Genomic DNA, 26,517 nt, shown 5'->3' with positions numbered 1-26,517 from the left:
AGGAATCAAGGGTTATGGGGAAAAAGGCAGGAGAATGAGGTTGAGAAGTGTATCAGCCATTGCAGAGCAGACTTAAATGGGCCGAATGGCCTAATTTTGCAGCTATATCTTATGGTCTTAATGAATATATTGGTGACACAAGTTTTATTTCAATTGCAAAATGGTGATGGCTTTGGATTTTGTTCTAAATGAAAGCTACATGCATGTTTATTGCATCTTATCTGAAAGCCCAAATAATCTGTAGGCAATACAAATGATAAACAAATTTACAGTAGGTCCTCTCAATTATTCCTTGGGAGAAAACAAACGATCTTTGAAAGTCTATGGGAGTGCAGTAACTGCCATGACAATAAAAAGTGAAATATGCGCAGACCTGGTTTTGAATACAGGTGGTTGCTTCAAGGAATGGACCACCATTCACACTACATTTTTACTAGATCAAAAATTTATTTCATTAATTTGTCAGAACATAGGGAAAATTCAGAGAGCCACTAACCATAATGGCTATCTTAAGAACATAAGAAAGGAGGACAGGAATAGGACATCAAGTTTGCTCTGCCATTCATAGGGGAGACCATGATGTCATGGTGACATCACTGGATTAGTTGGCTAGCATTCTGGAAACATGGTTTCAATCCTCCTATAGGCCCTGTGAAATTTTTAAAAATTGATAAAACTTGGGAGTTGAAAATCAGTCCCAGTAAGGTGATCATGAAACTGTAATCTATTGTCAATAAAACCCACCTAGGAAAGGAAAGCCTACCATCCATAGCTGATTTGGCCTACTTGTGACTCTGTACCCACAGAAATGTGGGTAACACTTACCACCTGTCTCAAATGGTGCAATTAGCCACTTAGTTCAAGAGCAATTAAGGATGGGCGACAAATGCTGGTGCCCATATGAAAGAATTACTGATCAGAATATGGCCTTAAATACACTTTGTCTACTTTAATGAGCATCAACTCCCTTGGAGATCAAAAATCTGTTTAATCTTTTCAAGTGGCACAGCATGTGAGGATCCAGAAAGTTCATCCTGGCTACTTTGACAGTGACATCATTCTCCAACATTGCAGCTGCAACTCTGAAGGTTTCCCCTGCTGCTTTCCTGAGCTCAATCACAATTCACCGTTTCAACTTTAACTTTATTCTTTAGGCAAGGTCATATTGTTTTAATCTAGGAGAAAAAGTGAGGACTGCAGATGCTGGAGATCAGTTGAGAGCGTGGTGCTGGAAAAGCACAGCCGGTTAGGCAGCATCCAAGCAAGAGAATCAACGTTTAGGCAAGAGCCCTTCATCAGGAATCAGAAGCCCTGATGAAGGGCTCTTGCCCGAAACGTTGATTCGCCTGCTCCTCGGATGTTGCCTGACCTGCTGCCCTTTTCCAGCACCACACTCTCAACTCCCATATTGTTTTAAATGCAGCCAGCAGCAGGTTTATGCTTCCATTTTAGGGAGGAATAAATCTTCTCTTCTCTCGCTTGCAAACATTTTGGTTTCCAGTGAACATACAAGTCAGCATCTAGAACTGACATCCCTCACAAAGCATGCCCACTGACTGAAAAGTCCTTCTGCTCTAACAGACCCATAAAATAAAGCTAGAGTGTTTCTGTGAACTGTAAAGAAGCCTAGGTCCCTCACTGCAAACAGACAATGGGCTTTCAGTTATTTTCAAAAGGAATGAAAATATCTATGTGGTGGTTTAAAAAAAATTAGCTTTGTTTTGAACAAATGGGTAATGGTAATTGGTGTATTTTGTTTTGCATCAACTAAAATTCTTCACTTTAGGACTCATTTATACTCCTCACACATAGATTTTCAAAACTTACTCTCTTTTTCAGGAGTGGAACTTCAGAACTTGCAAAGTAGCAGTGCGATATTTATACTCTCCTTATCTGCATTATGACATTCAAGAAAGACTTCGAGCACTTAATGACCAACATACACCATCTATTTAAGCAGGATGAGGTTGGGCAGTGTATTGCTGTGCAGCACTCTTAGTGTGAAACCATCATTCCATAGATGTGGAATGAATTTGAATCCAAATGTTAGTAAAAATGCAACGTAACTAACAAACGTTCCTTCCCCAATTCATTAACAATATCATTACAGAATACTATTGGTTAAAATCAGAGGTATGTTGATTTGGATAGACCTTGCAAAACCTAAGCAGTGATTGAGCTCAGTATGCAATAACCAGCCCTCCAACAGGAAAGATCAAGTGAAACATCAAAGCTATATCGAAGCAGCCAGCCAGAAAGCAGCAGAAACCTTGAACACAAAGCTCAATTTTAGGTCAGTTAAAGTCACCATAGTCCCAGAGGATCACAAGGCTCCTCTCTCATGAGAGAAACACGACTGGTGTTAAGCTTAACCGGAAGATCCCAGTGTCTCAGAGGCAATGAGTGAGGGTGAGAAGGCAGACCTTCAAGGTGACCTTAGTTGGACTGATTAGCTCAGTTGGCTGGATGGCTGATTTGCGATACAGTGTGATTCCAACAGTGAGGATTCTGTCCCCGGACCAAGAACCCCACACCCTCAGGTTAAACTCACCACTAACCCTATGGTCCTCTGGGACTTGACTATGCTGATTGAAAAAGACAAATGGAAGAGTTACTCTGATGTAATATTACAAGCCTCACTTGAAACATTAAAATCAGAAGTTCAATTACCTCGTTCCTCCTCCATCAATAGTCAGAACTCTAATGCCACGGCCTTTTATTGGGTCTGTATATCCAATCAAAGCCAGTGCCTCCCTGACTGCATTCTGAAGAGTTTCATCATTTGCTTGCCTCAGACGCAGCAAGCAAGGAATTATTTTCTCCTGTTTTAAAAGAATAAGACCATTTTAAAAACTCAGTCTTCATTATAAGAGTTGTAACAAATACTTAACACAATAAAAAAGGCAGTATGGCTAGCTATTCCTGCTAAAATAGAAATATCCATGAATAAAGTGGCTTGCAGCTACCCACAGAAAGCTCTCTGGGGAATTTATTTAAGTATTCAAATGTGTTTCGGAGAGTATAATAGCAGCATCTAATATACTATAATTAAATTTAGCTTTTTACTGGAATAGACATTTAAAAACTCATTCCAACTTTAACTGGAGGTCTATTTTGAGCAGACTGAGCAGTAATGTCAGCATTTTGACTGCCATGCCTAATCACTGACAGCCAACTAGACAGGAAATTCCCACTGGGGCCTCCACCAAAACTTGCTACTGTTTGAAAGTGAAGAATCCAAGATAAATCACTTTTTTTTAGGTGATAAAATTGTGCATTTCAAAAATTTGTGGACATTATAGTCAGTGAAAATTTGGAGTACTCCGTCTGTTCAAAGAAGGTCATACAAACTGCCTCTTTCTTCAAAAGTTGGAGTTGTATAATTTGTTGTTCCTTTGTGAACTACCTCAACCACTGAAAATATTACCAGCAAATCAAATCAGTCAGGTGTAAACTGCAACAAGATTAAAACCTCTAATTTCATTATTTTGTTAGAAGTCATATTTCTTTTCCAATTTTGCCCATTTATTTAATCCATTATTTAATTATTTAAACAAATAGTACTCAGCAAGGAACTCTAAACAAAATAGTGTGGCATTCCACAGGCAGATAAATGAATGTAAAATCAAGATGTAAACAGGGCCATTGTTAGAAACCACTGTGATAGCAAAATAGCAGAAATATTGAATAAACACTTTCTTTCAGGACTTAAACAGAGTGGTGGTCAACATATATCAGAAATAGTAATTAAAAATTCTATAATTACATTAATATAGCAGAAATATCAAATGAATGACTCAAACTTCCCTACTTCAGACAGATACCCGTATTAATCTATGTTTAATAAATTGGCTGAATGAGCAAGAGAATCAAATGCAGTTTGAAGTGGGAGGTATTACATTTTGAGAAATAAGACAATTAAATAACTGGAACCAAAAGAGAAAATGCTGGAAAATCTCAGCAGGTCTGGCAGCATCTGTAAGGAGAGAAAAGAGCTGACGTTGAGTCTAACTGACCCTTTGTCAAAGCTAGTTTTGACAAGTAGCTTTGACAAAGGGTCAGTTAGACTTGAAACATCAGCTCTTTGCTCTCCTTACAGATGCTGCCAGACCTGCTGAGATTTCCCAGCATTTTCTCTTTTGGTTTCAGATTCCAGCATCCGCAGTAATTTGCTTTTAATTAAATAACTGGACCGGACATGCAAAAGGATTAGAGAATGCAAATGCACAAATTACTGAAACTTTTCATGTAGGTTAATTATGACATAATAAAAACAATCCAAGTACCAAGGTTTATTTCTAGAACTGAAAGCAAAAACGCTTCGCTAAATGCAAGCCGAATATCTGTACCGTTCCGGTCACTGTATTAAGGGTAAGTAGAGGCAGTGGAAGAGATGCAAAACAGTTTTACAAAGGTGACACCACAACGCAAGATTGTTTCCACAACCAAAGGACGAACCAAAGGATTTTCCACCTGAGAAAGAAAGGCCAGAAACAGCCAAATTGAAATCTGGAAATTTATGAAAGGTTCCCATCCATGTTGTCCCTCATGGATGGGAAGGAAACTAGAGGCAACTAATATGAGGTAGTCACTAAAAATAAAAATCAAAATGAGCAAGTACTGACTTCATTAAGCAGAGTGGCAAGAATGTGGAACTCACTAACAAAGCTGAGCAAACTAGAACATTTGTATTTCTCAGTCATTGATATTTGTAAGGAAGGTGGGGGAAAGAGATTGTCACCAAGCACATTTGAACAGGTGTAGCTTAATTCTAATCTAACAGTCTGGTTTCATCATTACATATTACTCAGATGACTATGTGCACTAGTTACGGATCTTGTAGCCATTAGAACTTCACCCTGCCACTATGAGCTCAAATGTTGATTTCTCGAGACAAAACTCAATTTTTTTAAAAAAAGGATAAAAGATATAATTAAGTGTACTGCTGGGTGCTTTCAATTCAACTAAACAGTTGACCCAGTACTCCTCCATTACAGTTTATAGAATCCTAGTGACAGCAATTATAAAGGTGAGTATGCAAACAGTATTTAGAATGTCATCTGCAGTTGTCATTTCATTCAAAAATTCTAGATGAACTTTCCCACATTAACTGAACGATGCCTATCTGTTCAATTTTTAATAAGATTTTTCCATGTCTCACATTGTGGTTTTTGGTCTATCTGCAGTTGCACATCCTGACCACACTGTGGAGCTCTCAAGAATCTTCAGTTTGGAATCACATAGCCTGAATGCATGTGAACACAGTGAGCAAACAAGTGACTCGCAATTAAGTTTAAAACTATGCTTCAGATACACATATTTGTCAACTTTGTTTATTTCCCTTCCCTCCCTCTAAGAAGCATGCTCACTTCCCTGCCTTGACTTCTTGCACAGCCAATCAGATTTTCATATTCTCATCCCAGCCTGAGATTTTTCACATTAACTGAAACATTAGTTTCAATTCAAATTACATTTTACAAGTATACCTACCTAATATTAATATTTTAAAATAACTTAGCTAATAACACCCCAAAGCCCATCCACCATCTCAAAGTTACAAATTGGGAATGTGCTGAAATACTCCCCACTTGCCTGGACGGGTGCAGTTCCAACAACACAAGAAGCTGGACACCATCCAGGATAAAGCAGCCTGCTTGTTTGACGTGACATCCACAAGCATCCGCTACTAATGCGGAATAGCAGCAGTGTGTACCATCTATAAGATGCACTGCAGAAATTCACCAAAAGATCCTCAGTCAGCACCTTCCATACCCAGAAACACTTCCATCTGGAAGGACAAGAGCAGCAGATCCATGGGAACACCACTACATGCAAGTTCCCTCCAAGCTACTCATCTTCCTGACTTGGAACATATCACCACTCCTTCACTATCACTGGGTCAAACTCCTGGAATTCCCTCCCTGATGGAATTGCAAATGGACTGGAGTGGTTCAAGAAAGCAGCTCACCACCAACTTTTCAAAGGCAACTAAGGACGGGCAATAAATGCTGACCCAGCCAGTGATGTCCACATCCCACAAATGAGTTTAAAAAAAGGTTTTAAATGAATACTTTACATCTGCAATCAATGTAGAGAAGGACAACATAGGTACAGAAATCAGGGAGAGAGACTATGATATATTTGAATGATAGCAATGAGAAGGAGGAGGTATTAGCTGTTTTAGCAAACTTGAAAGTAACTAAATCCCTAGGCCCAGGTGAAGGAGACAAGGGAGAGATTGCAAGGGCATGGACATTAATTTTCAAATCCTCTTTGGCTGCAGGAGGGGTGTCAGAGGATTGAAGTCAACTCATGCTGCACCAAGATTCAAGAAGGTAGTAATAAACCAGGAAACTACAGACAGAGAGTCTAACATCTGTGAATCCATTGCAAAAACTGACATGGTGGCATGATAGCTCAGTGGTTAGTACTAATACCTCACAGTGCCAGAGACTTGGATTCGATTCCAACCTTGGACAATTGTCTGTCTGGTAATTGCACATTCTCCCAGTGTCTGTGTGGGCTTCCTCTAGGTGGTCCAGTCTCCCCTCTCAGTCCAACGATGTGCAGGTTAGGTGGATTAGCCATGGGGAATGCAGTGCTGCAGGAATAGGGTATGGGAGTGGGACTGGGTGGGATGTGCTTCGGAAAGTCAGTGTGGACCTGAAGGGCCAAACAGCCTGCTTCAATATTGTGGGGATTCTATGATTTTTTTTCTGAGATAAGGAACTCAAAGTTACTCATCCTGGTGTCATCTTACTAGTGTTTTGCATAGTTTTAGTAAAACTTCCCTATTTTTGTGGTCTATTCCCTTTGAAATAAAGACCAACATTCTATTTACTTCCCTATTAGCAACTGAACTTTTTCAGAGTCATGCATGAGGACTGAGGAGTGGCAGATGGAGTTTAATTTAGAGGAATGCAAGGTGCTGCATTTTGGAAAGACAAATCAGAGCTGGGCTTATACACTTAATGGTGAGGCCCTGGGGAGTGTTGCTGGACAAAGAGACCTTGGAGTGCAGGTTCATAGTGTCTTGAAAGTAGAGTCGTAGGTAGAAAAAATAGTGAAGGCAGCGTCTGGTATACTTTGAACAGAGCATAGAGTATACGAGTTGGGAGGTCATGTTGCAGCTGTACAGGACATTGGTTAGACCGCTTTTGGAATAGTGTGCGCAATTCTAGTCTCCCTCCTACCAGAAAGGTGTTGTGAAACTTGAAAAGGGTTCAGAAAAGATTTACAAGGATGTTGCCAGGGTTGGAGGATTTGAGCTACAGGGAGAGGCTGAATAGGCTGGGACTGTTTTCCCTGGAGCATCAGAGGCAGAGGGGTGACCTTATAGAGGTTTATAAAATCATGAGGGGCATGGATAGGGTAAATAGACAAGATAATTTTCCTGGGGTGGGAGAGTTCAGAATTAGAGGATATAGATTTAGGGTGAGGGGGAAAGATTTAAAAGGGACGTAAGGGGCAACATTTTCACACAGAGGGTGGTGAGTGAATGGAATGAGCTGCAAGAAGTGGTGGAGGCTAGTACAATTACAACATTTAAAAGGCATCTGGATGGGTATATGAATAGGAAGGGTTTAGAGGGATATGGGCCAAGTGCTGGCAAATGGGACTAGATTAGGTTGGGATATCTGGTCAGCATGGATGAATAGGACACAGGAGTCTGTTTCCTTTATGTACATCTTTATGACTCCCAAAATTCTGAGCTGCAGCTTGTTGCTGGCTTTCCCAATTTAAATAATATTCAGCTTCTCTTCTGGTCAATGTGCATAATCTCACATTTGACAACTTCCCAGATGGGAAATATTGCCCACCTACTTAACTTGTTTCTAAGCCTCTACTGACACTCCTCACCGCTCACCTTTCCACCTACTTTTGTGTCATCTATGGAATGTAGTACAGGACATTAACTTTCCTCATCTAAGTCATCAACATATGCTGTAAGTAATTGTATCTTCCGCAGTGATCTCTATGGCAGACCACTCATTACAGGCTCCCATCCTGAAAACGCATCCTTTTTCCCAACTCCCTGTCTATTAGTTTACCAATCCTCCAACCAAGCTCACACCCACCTAGAATTCAACACTCTAGTGTCTTTTGAATCTTATGTGCAATGCCACAGGAGGTCATTTCGTGCAGATGTGACACCTACGGGAAATGGCGTCATGTTCAATTTCTCTCCCGTGTGTGGTGGAACAAAGGAACAAGTTTGGGGAGAGCTAGTTACAGAGTTTTTTTGTGTTGGAGTTCAAAATAGTCATACTGTGCAAATTTCAACCAATTCATTTGAATAAAACAAAGAACTGTTGCACTGGAAAAAGCACAACAGGTCAGGCAGCAACTGAGGAGCAAGAGTGAACGTTTCGGGCATAATCCTTCACAAGTCCTGATGAAGGGTTAGGTCCAAAAAAAAAATCAACTCTCTTGCTCCTCAGATGCTGCTTGACCTGCTGTGCTTTTGCCAGTGCCACAGTTTATTGACTTTGACTTCTCTAGCATCTGCAGAGTTCACTATCTCCTAATAAAATAAAGAATGGTAGCCTCTCATTTACTTTGACAGCCACAGCCCGGGTTTCAGGGAATTCCAGGAGGTGATAACTCAGCTCTTCGACTCGATTAACATAAACTCTGACATCCGATGCTCTGTGTAACGCTTGTACCAAAGCTCTTGTCCGGTTATCAACACTGAACTTAGCGATGATCTAGAGGGGAAGAAAAGTGATAGTGCAGTGACCAAAGAGATAAAAGTATGTCACAGTAACTTCCCTAGATTTGAGGGGTCTTGGTTATGTAAATTTTCTTACATATTATTACCCAAATTAAAATATTGGAAAATCAAACCATAATCTAAAGTAGGATAAAAGTAAGCAAGCAAATTGAGCAAGGTCATAGACATTGTATTGTAAGCCGTTCCTGTAAACAGGATCCTTCAAAACGAGTTAAGTGAATGCATCTAACAGCAGATAGAGCTGACTACAGAAAAGAAAACTGTACATCAAATAGAAAAATGTAGCCGTGTACATCAAAATACTTATCAGTGAAATACCGATATCATTAAACATGTACATTTTAGGCATATTGTTAGCTACAAAAATTAAATTGTGCACTGGACCAAAACTGCACCATGCACAATAAAGTCAAAGCCACAGACGGGCTATAAAGAGACAGTCACAGATCACTACCACTGTGGTTATGGCCTAGTAATCACAAAGCATTTTGAAATATCAACAGGCTTGTTTTTCTAAATTCCCCATTGTATTTCTTTGCGACTATTTTAGGTGATGTTCTCAAGCGCTTTGCCCCAGCCACAAAGGAATCGAAGAATTGTTAATCCCACAGAGTTAAATGCGGAGAACGACTGGCAGCCACCGCAGCATAGTGCGGGTGCTGGGGAGTTGGCTTACACTGGAACCATTTACCACTCCTTGTGAATCCACACATAGTTCAGCTGAGGACCATAACTGTTTTCCCAGTACTAACAGCAGATATTTTTTCATAAACTCATTTGGGGATGCTCCTGGTTTGCACAAATCCTGCTCCAGGAGCACTGCCTCTTAGACTGTCACCCCAGCATCACTGGCACCAACCTCCATCTCCCCTTCCCCCTTCCCCCACCACCCTTCCAACCCTCACCTCGGTGTCCACTTTACTTCGTCTTGTAACACAGTAGTAATGGACATACCTCTGCACCAGGTGTGTTATAAATGTCTGAACAGAATAGAATTATTCAGATTAGAAAAATTACCCTCTCAAGCAGATTCCTGGATTTCTCCACTAATACAGTGCTTAATGTACCTTTAGTTTTCTCTTCAAATTGATTAACAAGATCACAAGCTCTAATCTGCAACCTTACAATTCAGTGGGTTGCATTGTCTGAAATGAGCTCAGAATATTTATTAAATCAATCCAAACAACAATTATACAGAAGTCCAATATAAAGCAGAAGGTGAAATCAAAGGAATGAAATCATGTTACAGATAAACTTCGTTGGTAATCAAATAAAATTTAAATTGGTCTTGGCTCTGGATGTATGGTACTACGATAAAAGCGATTGGATTTATCTGACAGTAGAATTTAGTTATTTAAAACATTTACTGGTGCAAATACAGATTTCATATATTTCATTCATTAGCGTAAATACGCAAAATCTTCTCTCTCTCTCTCTCTCTCAAGCAACCACAGGAGCAGTACCATTCAGGAGATGAAATTTAAAGGCTGATGTGAGATAACAGTTATTAAATTCTTTTTACAGTGAATGCAGCACTGAAATAAATGCTTCTTTGATACAATGATCATTGGTGCCACAGAAGTGTATAATTCTATTGCCAGAATGGACTACTTGCCGTTACTTTGCAAAGAATAAAGTTAATGCAAGATTGATCAAAATAATAGATTTAAAAAATGACAAAGTGCGGCACAGTGGCTAGCACTGCTACCCCCCAGCACCAGCGACCTGGACTCTATTCCAACCTTGGGCGATCTTCTGTTGTGGTTGCACATTCTCCCTGTGTCTGCCAGGATTTCCACCCAGTGCTCCAGTTTCCTTCCATGGTCCAAAGATATGCAGACTGGGTACACTGGCCATGCTAAATTGCCCATAGTGTCTAGGGATGCGTAGGTTGAGTGGATTAGCTATGAAAAATGCAGGGTTACAGAGAGAGGATGGGGGAATGCTTTTCAGAGGGTCAGCGTGGACTCAGCAGACCAAATGCCCTTTTTTCACATGGTCAGCTTTTCACGAAAAGAAAACTTTCAAAATGCTGAACTAGGCGCAGATTGACTCACCCAGATAATTTTTCAAAATCAAGAGCCTTGAATCCTCCATGCGATCATCAAACTTTGGGCGCATAAACTGACATTATATCAGACTTCCAAAGCATGGTTAAACTTTATGGGGTGGGGGTTACCAAGAGGGCGTAGTGGTAGGAAATTATGTTCTTTCTGGAATGGAGGGTGATTACAGAATAATACATCTGGCATCCCAAGTTGAGAAGTAAGTGAAACTGTACGGTAAGTAGATGGGCACCTGTCCATCAGAGCAAGAATGATGACTAAACAGCCAACACAGCCCTTATTTGCTTCTGGCAGCATGCGTCTCAGAGATCATGAGTATTAGATAAATCGATAACGTTCATGCAAACTGAAAGGGTGGACACCCCAGTAAGACAAGCAGAAATTGCACCTGTTTCTATATTCCAACTGTTTGCCTCAGAGAATCATCTATGTTTTTGTGGCAATTATATTACAGCAACAGAGCCCATCTGATTTATGTGACAACTGTATTTAGCTATTCCAAACATTTACTCTGCAAATAGAGATTGACTGAGCAAAAAAGTCAGTGATTCAATGAACAAGTCTTTACATTTCAAATTTTGTGCGAAGATTTGTAGCTCGGGTGCTCGTTGTTGAGGTTCTGTTGGCCGAGCTGGGAATTTGTGGTGCAGACGTTTCGTCCCCTGTCTAGGTGACATCCTCAGTGCTTGGGAACCTCCTGTGAAGCGCTTCTGTGATCTTTCCTCCGGCATTTGTAGTGGTTTGAATCTGCCGCTTCCGGTTGTCAGTTCCAGCTGCCCGCTGCAGTGGTCGGTATATTGGGTCCAGGTCGATGTGCTTGTTGATTGAATCTGTGGATGAGTGCCATGCCTCTAGGAATTCCCTGGCTGTTCTCTGTTTGGCTTGTCCTATAATAGTAGTGTTGTCCCAGTCAAACTCATGTTGCTTGTCATCCGCGTGTGTGGCTACTAAGGATAGCTGGTCGTGTCTTTTTATGGCTAGTTGGTGTTCATGGATGCGGATCGTTAGCTGTCTTCCTGTTTGTCCGATGTAGTGTTTTGTGCAGTCCTTGTATGGGATTTTGTACACTACATTGGTTTTGCTCATGCTGGGTATTGGGTCCTTTGTCCTAGTGAGTTGTTGTCTGAGAGTGGCTGTTGGTTTGTGTGCTGCTATGATTCCTAGTGGTCGTAGTAGTCTGGCTGTCAGTTCAGAAATGTTCTTGATGTATGGTAAACTGGCTAGTCCTTTGGGTTGTGACATGTCCTCATTCCGTTGTCTTTCCCTTAGGCATCTGTTGATGAAATTGCGGGGGTATTAGTTTTTGACGAATACATTGTAGAGGTGTTCTTCTTCCTCTTTTTGCAGTTCTGGTGTACTGCAGTGTCTTGTGGCCCTTTTGAACAGTGTCTTGATGCAACTTCTTTTGTGTGTGTTGGGGTGGTTGCTTTCGTAGTTTAGGACTTGGTCTGAGTGGTGAATTCTCCATTCGGTGTTCTCTGTACCATGACGTCTAGGAATGGGAGTTGGTTGTCCTTTTCTTCCTCTCTGGTGAATCAGATTCCTGTGAGTGTGGCATTGATGATCCGGTGCGCGTTCTCTATTTCTGGTGTTTTTAATTATTACAAAAGGTGTCATCCATATATCTCACCCGAATTTGGGTTGAATTTGCGGCAAGACTGCTTGTTCTAATCTTTGCATTACAGCTTCTGCTATGAGTCCAGAGATGGGTGAGCCCATGGGTGCGCCATTGATTTGTTCATATATTTGGTTGTTGAATGTGGAGTGTGTTGTGAGGCACTGGTCCAGTAGTTTGAGTATGCTGTCTTTGTTGATATGTTCCCTGTCATGTTGTCTGTTCTATATGTCCAGCAGGTTGGCTATTGTTTCTCTGGCTAGGGTTTTGTCGATAGAGGTGAACGGTGCCGTTACATCGAATGAGACCATGGTTTGTTTCTTGTCTATGTGTATATTTCTGATGATGTCCAAGAATTTCTGTGTTGACTGTACAGAGTGTCTGGATCCGCTGATCAGGTGTTTCAGTTTCTGCTGTAGTTCTTTAGCCAGTTTGTGTGATGGTGTCCCTGGTAGTGATACTATGGGTCTGAGTGGGATGTCTGGTTTGTGCACTTTAGGTAGTCCATAGAATCTGGGAGTGGTGTTGCTTTCAGGTTTCATTCTCTGTAGGTCAAACCTGGTTATCTGTCCATTTTTTTGTAGGTTCCTCAGTGTGTTGTTTATCCTATTGGTGAGCTGTGGGGTGGGGTCAAACTCCCTCTTTTGGTAGGTGTTGGTATCTGCAAGTAGTTGTTGTGCTTTTTGGACATACTCTGCTTTATCCAGGATGACCGTCATTCTGCCTTTGTCTGCTGGTGGTATGATTATGTTCTTATTGTTTCTTAGTGCTTCCCTCTCCTTCGTCTTGAGGTTATGTGTTTGTCTTTTCCTTGTTATCAGGGGTACGATACTTTGTCTCACTGTTTGGTGTGTCTTTTCTGTCAGTCCATTGTTCCTGCATTTGCATTCTAGTGCTGCTAGGAAGTCTGCTGTCTTGGCGTCCCTGTGGTTGTAGTTGAGTCCCTTGGCCAGTATTGTTCTTTCCGTGTCTGTGGGAGAAGTTTCTAACCCAGGTGTTATGGTGTTCTCTCTGTTGTGTGTTAGTTTGGCCATTTTTTCTTTTAGTGCCTTTTTTTTTTGCGGTGTGTGGTCCTGTTCTGTCCTTTGGTCCGGGTCCATTCCTGATTGGTGGTTTTTGAAATTAACGATTTTTGGTGAGCAATTTCTTGTCTGTATTTGTGTAGTCTGTTGTGTAATCTGTAATCATTACCTTTACATTTCAGTTCACAAATCATGATAAAACAATGTGAGTAGGATAACAAATTCAATTTTCATGCTAAAATTGTTAAAGATTAAAAAGTATAGCAAGAAAAATGGAAAACAAGAAAACTGGAATTCAAAATAACAGCGAAGTGACAGTAAAGAGAGGACAACCTTTACTCTTCATTATTAATTTACCCAAGATAAAGAAATCATTGAAGCAACTTCAGAGCTTTACCTTTTCTCGCTGAAGATTCAGGTGCTTGGCTTTATCATCCATTGGCTTGGTTTCTTTCTCAATAGTTTGCTCCACATCTTTACCTGCACTTACATCCTTCTGCTTTTTATTCTTGACTTCAGAATTCTCCTTCATTTCAACACGCAGCTTGGGGGCAAAACTGCCAAAGCACGTATCCACAAATGCTTGGACACTGTTTGTTGGGTATGAAAGTAAGTTAGCAAAACTCTTTTTTGCAGATGGAGTTGGAGATTCGCCAAGCACATCGGTATGAACACAGCAAGTATTTAAATGATCAATCTTTTGCTTGACTGATTTATCGACTTTTGATTTAAAAGATGCTGTCCATGTCAGATCTGTCCCAATCCCAGAGTCACATGAAGGAAGTTTATCTTGCTTGTCTGTATCTACTTGCCTTGTGTTCCCAAAATAATTGTTGATATGGTTTGCCAAAAAGTTATATGTTTCTCCAAAATTTGTAGCAATATAGCTGATGTGGAAAAGACCTGATCGTCCATCATTCTCTTTATCAATCACACAGTTACTGGATGGGTCCTTTGAATTATCTTCAGATTCCAGGCAAATAGGTGTGGAAACTGAGTGGACGGTATTCTCTATTAGCCGGTTCAGATCCGAAGCATCCTCAACTTTACCAGGCTTAGAAGTAGTTTCTTTCCTTGAACTTTCACAAGGCACCCCTATCCGAGTTTCTGAAACTTTCTCTGAGATATTTAGAGTTGGTTTCAATCGTACAAGTTTTCCAATTAGCTCAGTGTGCGTGCTACTGACGGCTTTCGACACAGAGTCTAAAGTGCTCTTGATTCGCGACATGCGATGCCTCAGGGTGCTATACCCTTTGGAGGAGAGGTACTCTGTTGTGCAGTGCAGGAAAATAAATGAAGTCTGTGCTTTTAAACTAGTTGCCTATTAAGTGCTATGCCGCTTTCTTTCATTTTCAGTGAATGTGCACGAGAATTGCTTGGGCCCTTTTTATCTGTGTAGTTTCTATTTCGATGAAATGGTCCGAATGTGTGAATTACCTATCAAGTGATCTATCGACTTAGGTTTTTCAAAATTCAAACTCAGGCATAACTGGGAGGCTGCAGGACTTCATACACTCCACAGTGATCCTGGGTTTTGTACGTCACCTGGTCTTGTGCTCCGTTTCTGCAAAATAAAACAAAGAACAGTTGTGGATGATGACAATTTTTTTTAGAAACGAGAATGATCTCTACAAAACTGCTTTAATGAAACTGCAAATTCTCTGAATTTAAAACGAACTGTAATTACAGAAAAATAATCACATGGATCACTGCTTTCAGGTTGTGTTGTAAGAGGGATTACACCGTGTGAGCGGACATTCAGCACTATAACTGGAGTTACTTAGCGTGCTGGCACCAATAAGGGAAAAAGAATAAGATCTCACAAGTCAGAGTCATAGAGATGTACAGCATCAAGCCAACCCGTCCACGCCGACCAGGTATCCCAACCCAATTTAATCCCACCTGCCAGCGCCTGGCCCATTTCCCTCCAAACCCTTCCTATTCATATACCCAAACAAATGCCCCTTAAATGTTGCAAATGTACCAACCACCACCACATTCTCTGGTAGCTCAATCCATACACGGACCACCCTCTGTGTGAAAACGTTGCCCCGTAAGTCTCCTTTACATCTTTCCCATTTCACCCTAAACCTATGCCCTGTAGTTCTGGACTCCCCAACCCCAGGGAAATGACTTTGCCTATTTACCCTATCCATGCCCCTCAATTTCGTAAACCGTGATAAGGTCACCCCTCAGCCTCTGACACTCCTGGGAAAACAGCACCAGCCTGTTTAGCCTCTCCCTATAGCTCAAATCCACCAACCCTGGCAACATCCTTGTAAATCTTTTCTGAACCCTTTCAAGTCAGTACATACCCAGGTTTAAAAAAAAATACTCAAAATGCTCTCACCACTGGGTAAAGTCCATATGAAGACATTTGAAATTTGTGCCGTTGAGCTGAAATTAGCTTTAATTGTAATGTCTGATCTCACTCACAATGGCACAAGAATTACATACACTGCTTCACTGAAATTGCAGAGGCAATGCAGGGGTTTTCCCTACTGAAAGACACTGGTCATCACTACCCTTCGCATCATTGGTGAACTCAACTCTCACGACACAGTATTAAGTAATTTCAGTCTTCGGCAGAGGACTGCTGATGTCCTTCTTTGTGGAAGGACATTTTGTAACTCAGTGTGACAATCCTCAAGAACAAAACATTAGTTGATGATTGGTCACTGAAGAAACTAGAGAGAGTTGAACTGCTGTTAATGATGGCGTGTACCACTTGTTCGATGATAAATTAAGGAATGCATTTTTTGTTCTTAAAAAGTGGCCATTACAAATCAGCTTGTTTGAACTATGCTAACATTCTTACATGCAATACATATTTTTCTTTGGTCGAGTTATATTTTTTACTGGTTGAGAGCTAGGACACTTTGTTTTTACAGCTTCAGTTACTCAACAAAACTAATTTCAACTGGGCTCTTGAATATTATTCGTTAACATCAGAAACTTCCAAAATTAGTGCTGAAGAACAGCCTCAGCTGGATTTCCATTTTCAAAGTCCAAACCTGGCTCGTCAGGGACTGGGTGGATTACTCATCGGAGGGTCGGTGTGAACTTGTTGGGCCGAAGGGCCTGTTTCCACAATGTAGGGAATCTAATCTTATACCATAGTACAGGTTCAGAATGCATATAATCAGCACTGCCAATAACATCTCCACTAGCATGTGCTTGATATACAAAGTTCTTTTTGTGTACCTTTTCTTGAGCTGTGAATACCAAGCTTGTAACTTGTTTGTTGAGAGAGCACTCTGAGCAGTCCTTACTCTATGAAGGACACATTGAATGATCTTTGCACTGATACAGATGGTCATGAGAAGATTGTTAAATGATTATTTCAACTAACTGGTTAGCACAGTTGGCTGGAGGGCTGATTTACAATGCAGAGTAATGCCAAAAGCATGGGCTCAATTCCTGTACCGGTTGAGACCGGAGACTCTCCTTCTCCACCTCTCCCCTCACCTGAGTTTAAACCACCACGAGTCATCTCCCTCTCAAATGACAGCACGCCCCTATAATCCTCTGGGACGATGGCAACCTTGCTTTTACTTCTACAAAAGCACTAAAACTTAAATGAAACCAATCTGAGGTTCTGGTCTGCATTGAGATGATGCGCTCTGCTCCCCATATTCCTAATGCTGAACAGAACAAATATACAAGTATGGGTCCGAAGCAAAGCTATAAATAATAGAGTACTGAATGCAATAACAGAAAATGCTTGCAATTCAAAACAGGTCACTGAACAGAACAACTTGAAACTCTGAATGGATGACCACCCCAAAGGGAAACCATGGTTCATCTTTTCAGACCATTTCCAACATGTTTAGTTCATGTTTCAGACATATATCTCGTGCTCCTCAAACAAGGGAAATAGCACAGTGACTTTAATGATGTTGAACGTTAAACAGGAATTCTGGAGGGAACAGGTCTGCAGTAATGCTTGCAAAGTAATAAATGTTTGGGATAAGTTTTTTTAAAAATTCCCTCACTTTAAGACTTGTCCCTTTCAATTGCTGGAAGCTATGAATCCAAGAGCATGAATCATTCTCAGAAAATTCTGCTAGGGTGTGACCGATCCCTTCGTGAGTCACTGTACATCTTGAGTGATCAGCACAAGAGGTAGCAGAATCAAGTATCATTTTCGTTTTCTTGGGTTCTCACTGCCTGACGACAGATCCAACCTACAATTCTGCATCCCCATGATAGGCGAGGTCCTAATCTATCCCAGCCAGAAAACTGATTAAAAACCTGCTTATGCTGGCAGCAAGCTGTTCCAGTGAACTTCACCCTCCTGAGATCAAACGGAAACTGAAATCAATTGTGCCTCAACTGCTGCCCCCTGATTCAGGCAAACATTAACTGCTAAGTCAATCTGTAACCTTGAACCGGATGGTGGACTATTCCACTAAATGAAAAACTACTCACCAGGCTATCTCAAGACCTATGAACAATTTAAACCTGTTTCATTGAATGCTAGTACTTGAATAAGAGATGCTATAATAACAAAAGAAAAAAAAAATTGGGGATGCTGAAGATCTGAAACGAACTAAAACAGAAATCACTGGAGAAACCCATCATGTCTGGCAGCATCTGTGGAAAGATAACAGAGTTAACATTCCCAGTTGAAAGACATCTAGTTCTGATGGGTCACTGGACTGGAAGCATTAACTCTGTTTTCTCTCCACAGCTGCTGCCGCCAGACCTGTTGAGTTTCTCCAGCAATTTCTGTTTTTGTTTGATGCGGTCATAAAATTGCATTCAGTGAAATATAGAACAAAGTTCCAGTGTTTATAAAGGCCAACCAAAATGCTGCCTTTTCAAGAGATTAATCTTGAATCCAGTCAAATTGTCAATAAAATTTAAATTGTAAGTCAAATGACATAATCAGAGATTTATAATTCATATCAACTTTTTTTGTGAATATGGAGATAAACATTCAATGTAGCATATGCTTGATTGTACTGTAGTAAACTAAGTTCTATGGAATCTGACTGTAGGAGGCAAAACAAATTCAGAATACAGATGCACTCACGTATCAACAGATTGTAGTCAAAGCATTTCTTTAACATCACATTCAGAATAATTCTAGGATCCATCCTTCACTTCCATGCGTCTCGTCCAAACCAACATCCACAGACATTAGCTTTGATATTTTCCAGTAACAGCCTAGTCCATTTTCCACCATGGCTTCTGAAATTTTTAAGCTACTTTGCTGACGTCTAGTCTTAAATAATTTTTGCCTGTTAAACATTGGGATGAGCAAGGCTATCATCTTCACCTGCCACAGATTCAGTACTCTTCAATAAGGGGCCACCTTAAGACCATAAGACCATAAGACATAGGAGTGGAAGTAAGGCCATTCGGCCCATCGAGTCCACTCCGCCATTCAATCATGGCTGATGCGCATTTCAGCTCCACTTGCCAGCGTTCTCCCCGTAGCCCTTAATTCCTCTAGACAACAAGAATCTATCAATCTCGGCCTTGAAGACATTTAGCGTCCCGGCTTCCACTGCACTCCGTGGCAATGAATTCCACAGGCCCACCACTCTCTGGCTGAAGAAATGTCTCCGCATTTCCGTTCTGAAATGACCCCCTCTAATTCTAAGGCTGTGTCCACGGGTCCTAGTCTCCTCGTCTAACAGAAACAATTTTCTAGCATCCACCTTTTCAAAGCCATGTATTATTTTGTACGTCTCTATTAGATCTCCCCTTAATCTTCTAAACTCCAACGAATACAATCCCAGTATCCTCAGCCGTTCCTCATATGCTAGACCTGTCATTCCAGGGATCATCCGTGTGAATCTCCGCTGGACACGTTCCAGTGCCAGTATGTCCTTCCTGAGGTGTGGGGACCAAAACTGGACACAGTACTCCAAATGGGGCCTAACCAGAGCTTTATAAAGTCTTAGTAGTACATCTCTGCTTTTATATTCCAACCCTCTTGAGATAAGAGACAACATTGCATTCGCTTTCTTAATCACAGACTCAACCTGCATGTTTACCTTTAGAGAATACTCGACTAGCACTCCCAGATCCCTTTGTGCTTTGGCTTTATTAAGTTTCTCACCATTTAGAAAGTAGTCCATGCTTTTATTCTTTTTGCCAAAGTGCAAGACCTCGCACTTGCTCACGTTAAATTCCATCAGCCATTTCCTGGACCACTCTCCCAACCTGTCTAGATCCTTCTGTAGCCTCCCCACTTCCTCAGTACTACCTGCCTGTCCACCTAACTTCGTATCATCGGCAAACTTCGCTAGAATGCCCCCGGTTCCCTCATCCAAATCATTAATATATAATGCGAACAGCTGTGGCCCCAGCACCGAACCCTGCGGGACACCGCTCGTCACCGGCTGCCATTCTGAAAAAGAACCTTTTATCCCAACTCTCTGCCTTCTGCTAGATAGCCAATCCTCAATCCATCCCAGCAGCTCACCTCGAACACCATGGGCCCTCACCTTGCTCAGCAGCCTCCCGTGTGGCACCTTATCAAAGGCCTTTTGAAAGTCCAGATAGACCACATCCACTGGGTTCCCCTGGTCTAACCTACTTGTTACCTCTTCAAAAAATTCCAACAGGTTTGTTAGGCATGACCTCCCTTTACTAAATCCATGTTGACTTGTTCTAATCAGACTCTGCTCTTCCAAGAATTAGAAACCTCATCCTTAATGATGGATTCTAGAATTTTACCAACAACCGAGGTTAAGCTGATTGGCCATCTTTTGCCTTGATCCTTTCTTGAACAAGGGGGTTACTACAGCCATCTTCCAATCATCCGGGACCTTTCCTGACTCCAGTGACTCTTGAAAGATCTCAACCAATGCCTCTGCTATTTCCTCAGCAACCTCTCTCAGAACTCTAGGGTGTATCCCATCGGGGCCAGGAGATTTATCAATTTTAAGACTTTTTAACTTTTCTAGCACTATCTCTTTCGTAATGGCAACCATACTCAACTCAGCCCCGTGACACCCTTTAATTTTTGGGATATTACTCATGTCTTCCACTGTGAAAACTGACGCAAAGTACTTGTTAAGTTCTCCTGCTATTTCCTTATCTCCCATCACTAGGCTCCCTGCATCAGTTTGAAGTGGCCCAATGTCTACTTTTGCCTGTCGTTTGTTTCTTATGTACTGAAAGAAACTTTTACTATTATTTCTAATATTACTGGCTAGCCTACCTTCATATTTGATCCTCTCATTTCTTATTACACTCTTTGTTATCCTCTGTTTGCTTTTGTATCCTTCCCAATCTTCTGATTTCCCACTGTTCTTAGCCACTTTATAGGATCTCTCTTTTTCTTTAATACATTTCCTGACTTCCTTTGTCAGCCAAGGTTGTCTAATCCCTCCCCGGTTAATCTTTCTTTTCTTGGGAATGAACCTCTGTACAGTAAGGGGCCACCTCTGATATAATAGGGTAATATGATAAAAACTCCATATCTTTATTATACTGTGCATGCCCAAAGTTATCACATGAGAGTAAACATGTCAAATATATAGTACATTCATATGAAGGCTAGAAGTATTCTTGTTGTTCATTGATTTTCCAATAATATTTATGATACACCTTTGAAACATGATCCCAAAAACAGAAGTAATTTTCAAAAACTTACAAAAAGCAAAGCAAAGCAGAGTTCCCTTAATTTATTTTTGGCTAAACCAGACTAACAATTGTAATAGTTAGGACATAGGATGGTTCTTAACACCCCTCCCAAACCAAAGGAGGATGTGGGTGGTTGGTTGGTTGGTGGGTGGGGTACAGGGCTGATTGGTGTTTTAGGAACAGCAGGGTGTCATGGAGGTATGGAAACCACTAAGGTTAATTTCTGAGGCCTGCATGTATGGAAGGCCAAATGAGATCTTACCTGGCCTCACCAGTTGTCAAATGCTGCAAAGCAAAGAAAATGATAAGTTGTGACAATGTATGAGTCATAGAAGATATCATGTGTGACTTTAATCAAAGTCATTTCTATGCTGTGGCCAGGGCAAAAGTCTGAATACCAAGAATTAAAGTTTGTTTTCATTTCCAAATGGATTTTCAAGAGGCATTTGAATAAACACATCGAGGCTATTTGATGAGATAAGAGCCTCTGGTTATAGGAGTTGTATATTAGCATGGTTGGAGGATTGGCTAACTAATCAAAGAGAGTTGATATCGGCAGGCACGTTCAAGATGGCAACATGCAAGGAGTAGGGTATTGTGGGGTTTGGTGCTAGTGCAAACGTTATTTACGATATATAAATGATTTGGATGAGGAAAGTGAATACACTATAGCCAAGTTTATGGATGACACAAAAAGGTTGGAAGTCAAGTGGTGAGGATGACGTACAAAGTCTGCAGGGGGCTATGGACAGATTAAGCGATTTGGCAAAAACCTGACAGTTGGAATATGTGGGAAAATATGAGATTATTATTTTGGCAGGAAGAACAGATGAGCTGAATATTACTTAAGTGCAAGAAGACCTCAAAGTTGCAGCACAGAGGGACGATAGAATCATACAGCATGGAAACAGACCTTTCTATCCAACTCTTCCCAACTTTCCCAAACTAGTCCTACTTGTCTGCATTTAGCCCATATCCCTGTAAACCCTTCCTGTTCATGAACCTGTCCAAATGTCTTGCATATATTCTAAATGTAGCTGCACCTACCACTTTCTCTGGCAACTCATTCCATATACGCACCACCCTCTCTGAAAACATTGCTGCTCTGGTCCCTTTTAAATCTTTCTCCTCTCATTTGAAAAATATGTCCCCTAGTTTTCAACTCCCCCACCTTAGGGAAAAGATCTTTGTTATTCACCTTATCTATGTTCCCTCAAGATTTTATAAACCTCTATGGTCACCACTCAATATCCAGCACTCCAATGAAAAACATCACAGCCTATCTAGCCTCTCTCTAGAACTCAAACCTTCCAGTCCCAGCAAAATCCCAGTAAATCTTTTTAGAACCCTCTTCAATTTAACAATACCCTTCCTATAGCAGGGTGACCAGAACTGTGTACAGTACTTTCACAAAAAGTTGGCATGAGTTCAGTGGGTCATAGGGAAGGCAAATGAAATGTTGCTCTTTATTTCAAAGGGAACGGAGCATCAGAAGAGGGAGACCTTGCTAAAGCTATATAAGATTGCACCTGGGATACTATGAACAGTGTTAGCCCCTTAATAAATGTCAGGCTATACAGAATCTGGACACAGACAAGACAGGATTCACTCAGATACCTCAGCTAGGGAATGATTCTCTTATGAGGAGAGTTTGAATTCACCTGTACCCACTGGAGTTTAGAAGAATGGTTAGAAGGTGGGACTAGATTGGGTTGGGATATCAGGTCAGCATGGACGGTTTGGACCGAAGGGTCTGTTTCCATGCTGTACATCTCTATGACTCTATACGGTTTATCCAATGACCATTTAAAATGCCCTTAAAAGTTGGCAAGTCTACTACTGTTACAGGCATGTGTTCCATGCTCCTACTACTCTGAGTAAAGAAACTACATCTGACATCTGTCCTATATCTAACACTCCTCAATTTAACTCATGCTAGCCATCACCATCTGAGGAAAAAGACTCTCACTATCCACTCTATCTACTCCTCTGACTATTTTGTGTGTTTCAATTAAGTCACCTCTCAACCATCTTCTCTTTAACAAAACAGCCTCAAGTCCCTCAGCCTTTCCTCATAAGACCTTCCCTCCATACCAGACAACATTCTGGTAAGTCTCCTCTGAACCCTTTCTAATGCTTCCACATTGTACCTATAATGCACCGACCAGAACTGTACACAATACTCCAAGTGCAGCCACACCAGAGGTTTGTAGAGCTGCAACATGACCTCATGGCTCCAAACCTCAATCCCTCTACCAATAAAAGCTAACACATCGTACAAATTCTTAACAACCCGAATCAACCTGAGTGGCAAGTATAAGGGATCCGTGCACTGAGATCTCTGCTCACTTACACAACCAAGAATCTTACCAATAGCCCAGTTGTCTTTATTCCTGTTGCTCCTTCCAAAGTGAATCACCTCACACTTTTTCCACATTAAACTCCATTTGCCACCTCTCAGCCCAGCTCTGCAGTTCATCCACGTCCCTCCGTAACCTGCAACATCCTTCCGCCCTGTCCACAGCTCCACCGACACTCAGTGTCAACTTTTCCCACACAGAGGGTGGTGCGTGTATGGACTGAGCTGCCAGAGGGAGTGGTGGAGGCCGGTACAATTACAACATTTAAAAAGGCTTCTGGATGGGTGTGTGAATAGGAAGGGTTCAGAGGGATACGGGCCAAGTGCCGCCAAATGGTTCTGGATTAATTTGGGTCGGCGTGGACCGAAGTGGCTCGGGGACGCTGCAGGGAACAGGAGAGGGCGAGGCGCAGCAAGTCCCCACCCCCCTGCCTGCTCGGGCCCGCGGACTAAACCCTCCGGGAAAGGCCGGAGAGAACAAGGCTTACCTGCCTGGCAATGCCGCACCCGACATCATGGCGGCCGCCGCCACCGGACGGCCTTTCGCAGCTTCTCTTCTCCCCCTCCCCTGCGGGATCCGCGGCCTCCTCGCACGAATCAGACCCAAGGCAGCGAACTCCTACCGCTGGAGACAGCCAGAGCTCCGTGGCCTGGGCCTGGGCCTGCAGCCGAACCTGTCACTCACACGCCAGCGCGCCCGCCTATTGGCCCGAAGCAACCGGCCTCCTCCAATCACACGGAGGAGGGGCGGGCTTCAGGCCGGCCGTGCCCAGCAGCTGGCTGTGACGTCAGCGCGGAGGGATGAAGGTGGTCAGTCGCCATGGTAACCAGGTGGAAGGTGTGGGAGAGTCAGTCTCCAAGGTGACCAGGTGATGACTGTGGGAGAATCAGTCTCCAAGGTGACCAGGTGAAGACTGTGGGAGAGTCAGTCTCCAAGGTGACCAGGTGAAGACTGGGAGAATCAGTCTCCAAGGTAACCAGGTGGAAGGTGTGGGAGAGTCAGTCTCCAAGGTGACCAGGTGAAGACTGGGAGAGTCAGTCTCCAAGGTGACCAGGTGAAGACTGTGGGAGAATCAGTCTCCAAGGTGACCAGGTGAAGACTGTGGGAGAATCAGTCCCCAAGGTGACCAGGTGAAGACTGGGAGAATCAGTCTCCAAGGTGACCAGGTGAAGACTGTGGGAGAGTCAGTCTCCAAGGTGACCAGGTGAAGACTGTGGGAGAATCAGTCTCCAAGGTGACCAGGTGAAGACTGTGGGAGAATCAGTCTCCAAGGTGACCAGGTGAAGACTGGGAGAATCAGTCCCCAAGGTGACCAGGTGAAGACTGGGAGAATCAGTCTCCAAGGTGACCAGGTGAAGACTGGGAGAATCAGTCTCCAAGGTGACCAGGTGAAGACTGTGGGAGAATCAGTCCCCAAGGTGACCAGGTGAAGACTGGGAGAATCAGTCTCCAAGGTGACCAGGTGAAGACTGTGGGAGAGTCAGTCTCCAAGGTGACCAGGTGAAGACTGTGGGAGAATCAGTCTCCAAGGTGACCAGGTGAAGACTGTGGGAGAATCAGTCTCCAAGGTGACCAGGTGAAGACTGGGAGAATCAGTCCCCAAGGTGACCAGGTGAAGACTGGGAGAATCAGTCTCCAAGGTGACCAGGTGAAGACTGGGAGAATCAGTCTCCAAGGTGACCAGGTGAAGACTGTGGGAGAATCAGTCTCCAAGGTGACCAGGTGAAGACTGGGAGAATCAGTCTCCAAGGTGACCAGGTGAAGACTGTGGGAGAATCAGTCTCCAAGGTGACCAGGTGAAGACTGGGAGAATCAGTCTCCAAGGTGACCAGGTGGAAGGTGTGGAACAGTCAGTCTCCAAAGTAACCAGGTGAAGAGTGTGGGAGAGTGGGTCACCATGTTGATTGGTTGGAAGAGACAGGTGGGACCAGTTTATTTTGGGATTATGTTTGGCATAGAGTGTTTGGATCGAAGCACCTGTTTTCATGCTGTATGCCTCTATGTGGGACAGTCAGTCTGTATGGTAACCAGGTGGAGAATTTGTTCTCTATAATTGAAAATAACTCCACAGAGACCGATATCCATCACCAAGTCACCTTCTATTTACACGTGAACAGTCCTTGACTTTAGTACTGCCTCCTTCAGAGTCAGGTACTAGAGTGTTCATATCTCTAACACATTGGTGAGGCCACTTCTAAAATACTGTGTACAATTCTGGTCACCGTTCTATCGGAAGAATGTTGTTAAACCCAAGAGGGTGCAGAAAAGATTTACAAGGGTGTTGCCAGGACTGGATAGTTTGCATTATAGGGAAAAGCTGAATAGGCTGGGGCATTTGTCCCTGCAGTGTCGGAGACTGAGGGGTGACCTTATAGAGCTTTCTAAAATTATGAAGGGATAGGGTAAATAAGCAAGGTCTTTTTTTCTAGGATAGGGAGTCCAAAAGTAGAGGGCAAAGGTTTCAGATGTAACTGAAATTATATATTGAAAAATTGTTAAAGTTCACTTGAGAATCTAACTTTTAAAAATTTCTGCAATTTATATATGAAAGAACTGAAACCAATATGTTCATTCTAAAAGATGAGAGACTAAACAAATAATCCAGGTCTTTTTCAACATATAATTTCAGTTACATCACACTGAAAACTTTTGTTATAAATTCTGTCTTACGATCTTTAACTCCTCAACCGCCTGATGAAGGAGCAACACTCCGAAAACTAGTGCTTCCAAATAAACCTGCTGCACTATAACCTGGTGTTGTATGATTCTTAACTTGGCAAAGAAGGTGTTTACATGCTTGCCTTGATTATTCACACCACTGAGTACTGGAGCTGAGATGATATATTAAAGTTGTACTGGACATTGATGAGGCCACTTTTGGAGTACTGTGTCCAGTCCTGGACCCCTGGTATAGGAAGGATATTATAAAACTCGAGAGTGTTCAGTAAAGATTTACCAGGACTGGACAGTTTGAGTTTAGATTAGATTCCCTACAGTGTGGAAGCAGGACACTTGGCCCAACAAGTCCACACCGACCTTCTGAAGAGTAACCCACCCAAGCCCATTTACCTCTGATTAATGCACCTAACACTATGGGCAATTTAGTGCAGCCAAT

At 42.2% G+C, this 26,517-nt stretch overlaps 1 protein-coding gene across 4 annotated transcripts in view; it reads right to left on the bottom strand.

Annotated features, from left to right (window-relative positions):
• Nucleotides 1–24,072, bottom strand: part of pnpla8 (patatin-like phospholipase domain containing 8) — a 78,904-nt gene extending 54,832 nt beyond the window's left edge. Inside the window, exons 1-5 of one of the 4 annotated variants that reach the window (XM_072552529.1) lie at nucleotides 23,890–24,072; nucleotides 21,305–21,327; nucleotides 13,835–15,001; nucleotides 8,559–8,708; nucleotides 2,671–2,822 (exon numbers count right to left, since the gene is read on the bottom strand). In XM_072552529.1, coding sequence (XP_072408630.1) covers nucleotides 2,671–2,822; nucleotides 8,559–8,708; nucleotides 13,835–14,665 — 1,133 coding nt within the window. In that variant the 5' untranslated portion in view covers nucleotides 14,666–15,001; nucleotides 21,305–21,327; nucleotides 23,890–24,072. The remainder of the gene's footprint in view (nucleotides 1–2,670; nucleotides 2,823–8,558; nucleotides 8,709–13,834; nucleotides 15,002–21,304; nucleotides 21,328–23,889) is intronic. The other 3 variants (XM_072552528.1, XM_072552530.1, XM_072552531.1) reach the window with 3 other exon arrangements.
• Between the last annotated feature and the right edge of the window lie 2,445 nt (nucleotides 24,073–26,517).

The sequence above is a fragment of the Chiloscyllium punctatum genome, chromosome 32 (assembly GCF_047496795.1).
Source record: "Chiloscyllium punctatum isolate Juve2018m chromosome 32, sChiPun1.3, whole genome shotgun sequence".
In the NCBI taxonomy this organism is placed as follows: Eukaryota; Metazoa; Chordata; class Chondrichthyes; order Orectolobiformes; family Hemiscylliidae; genus Chiloscyllium; species Chiloscyllium punctatum.
The sequence above is the reverse complement of the archived record's forward strand: the minus strand, read 5'-3'. Positions and strand labels throughout refer to the sequence as shown.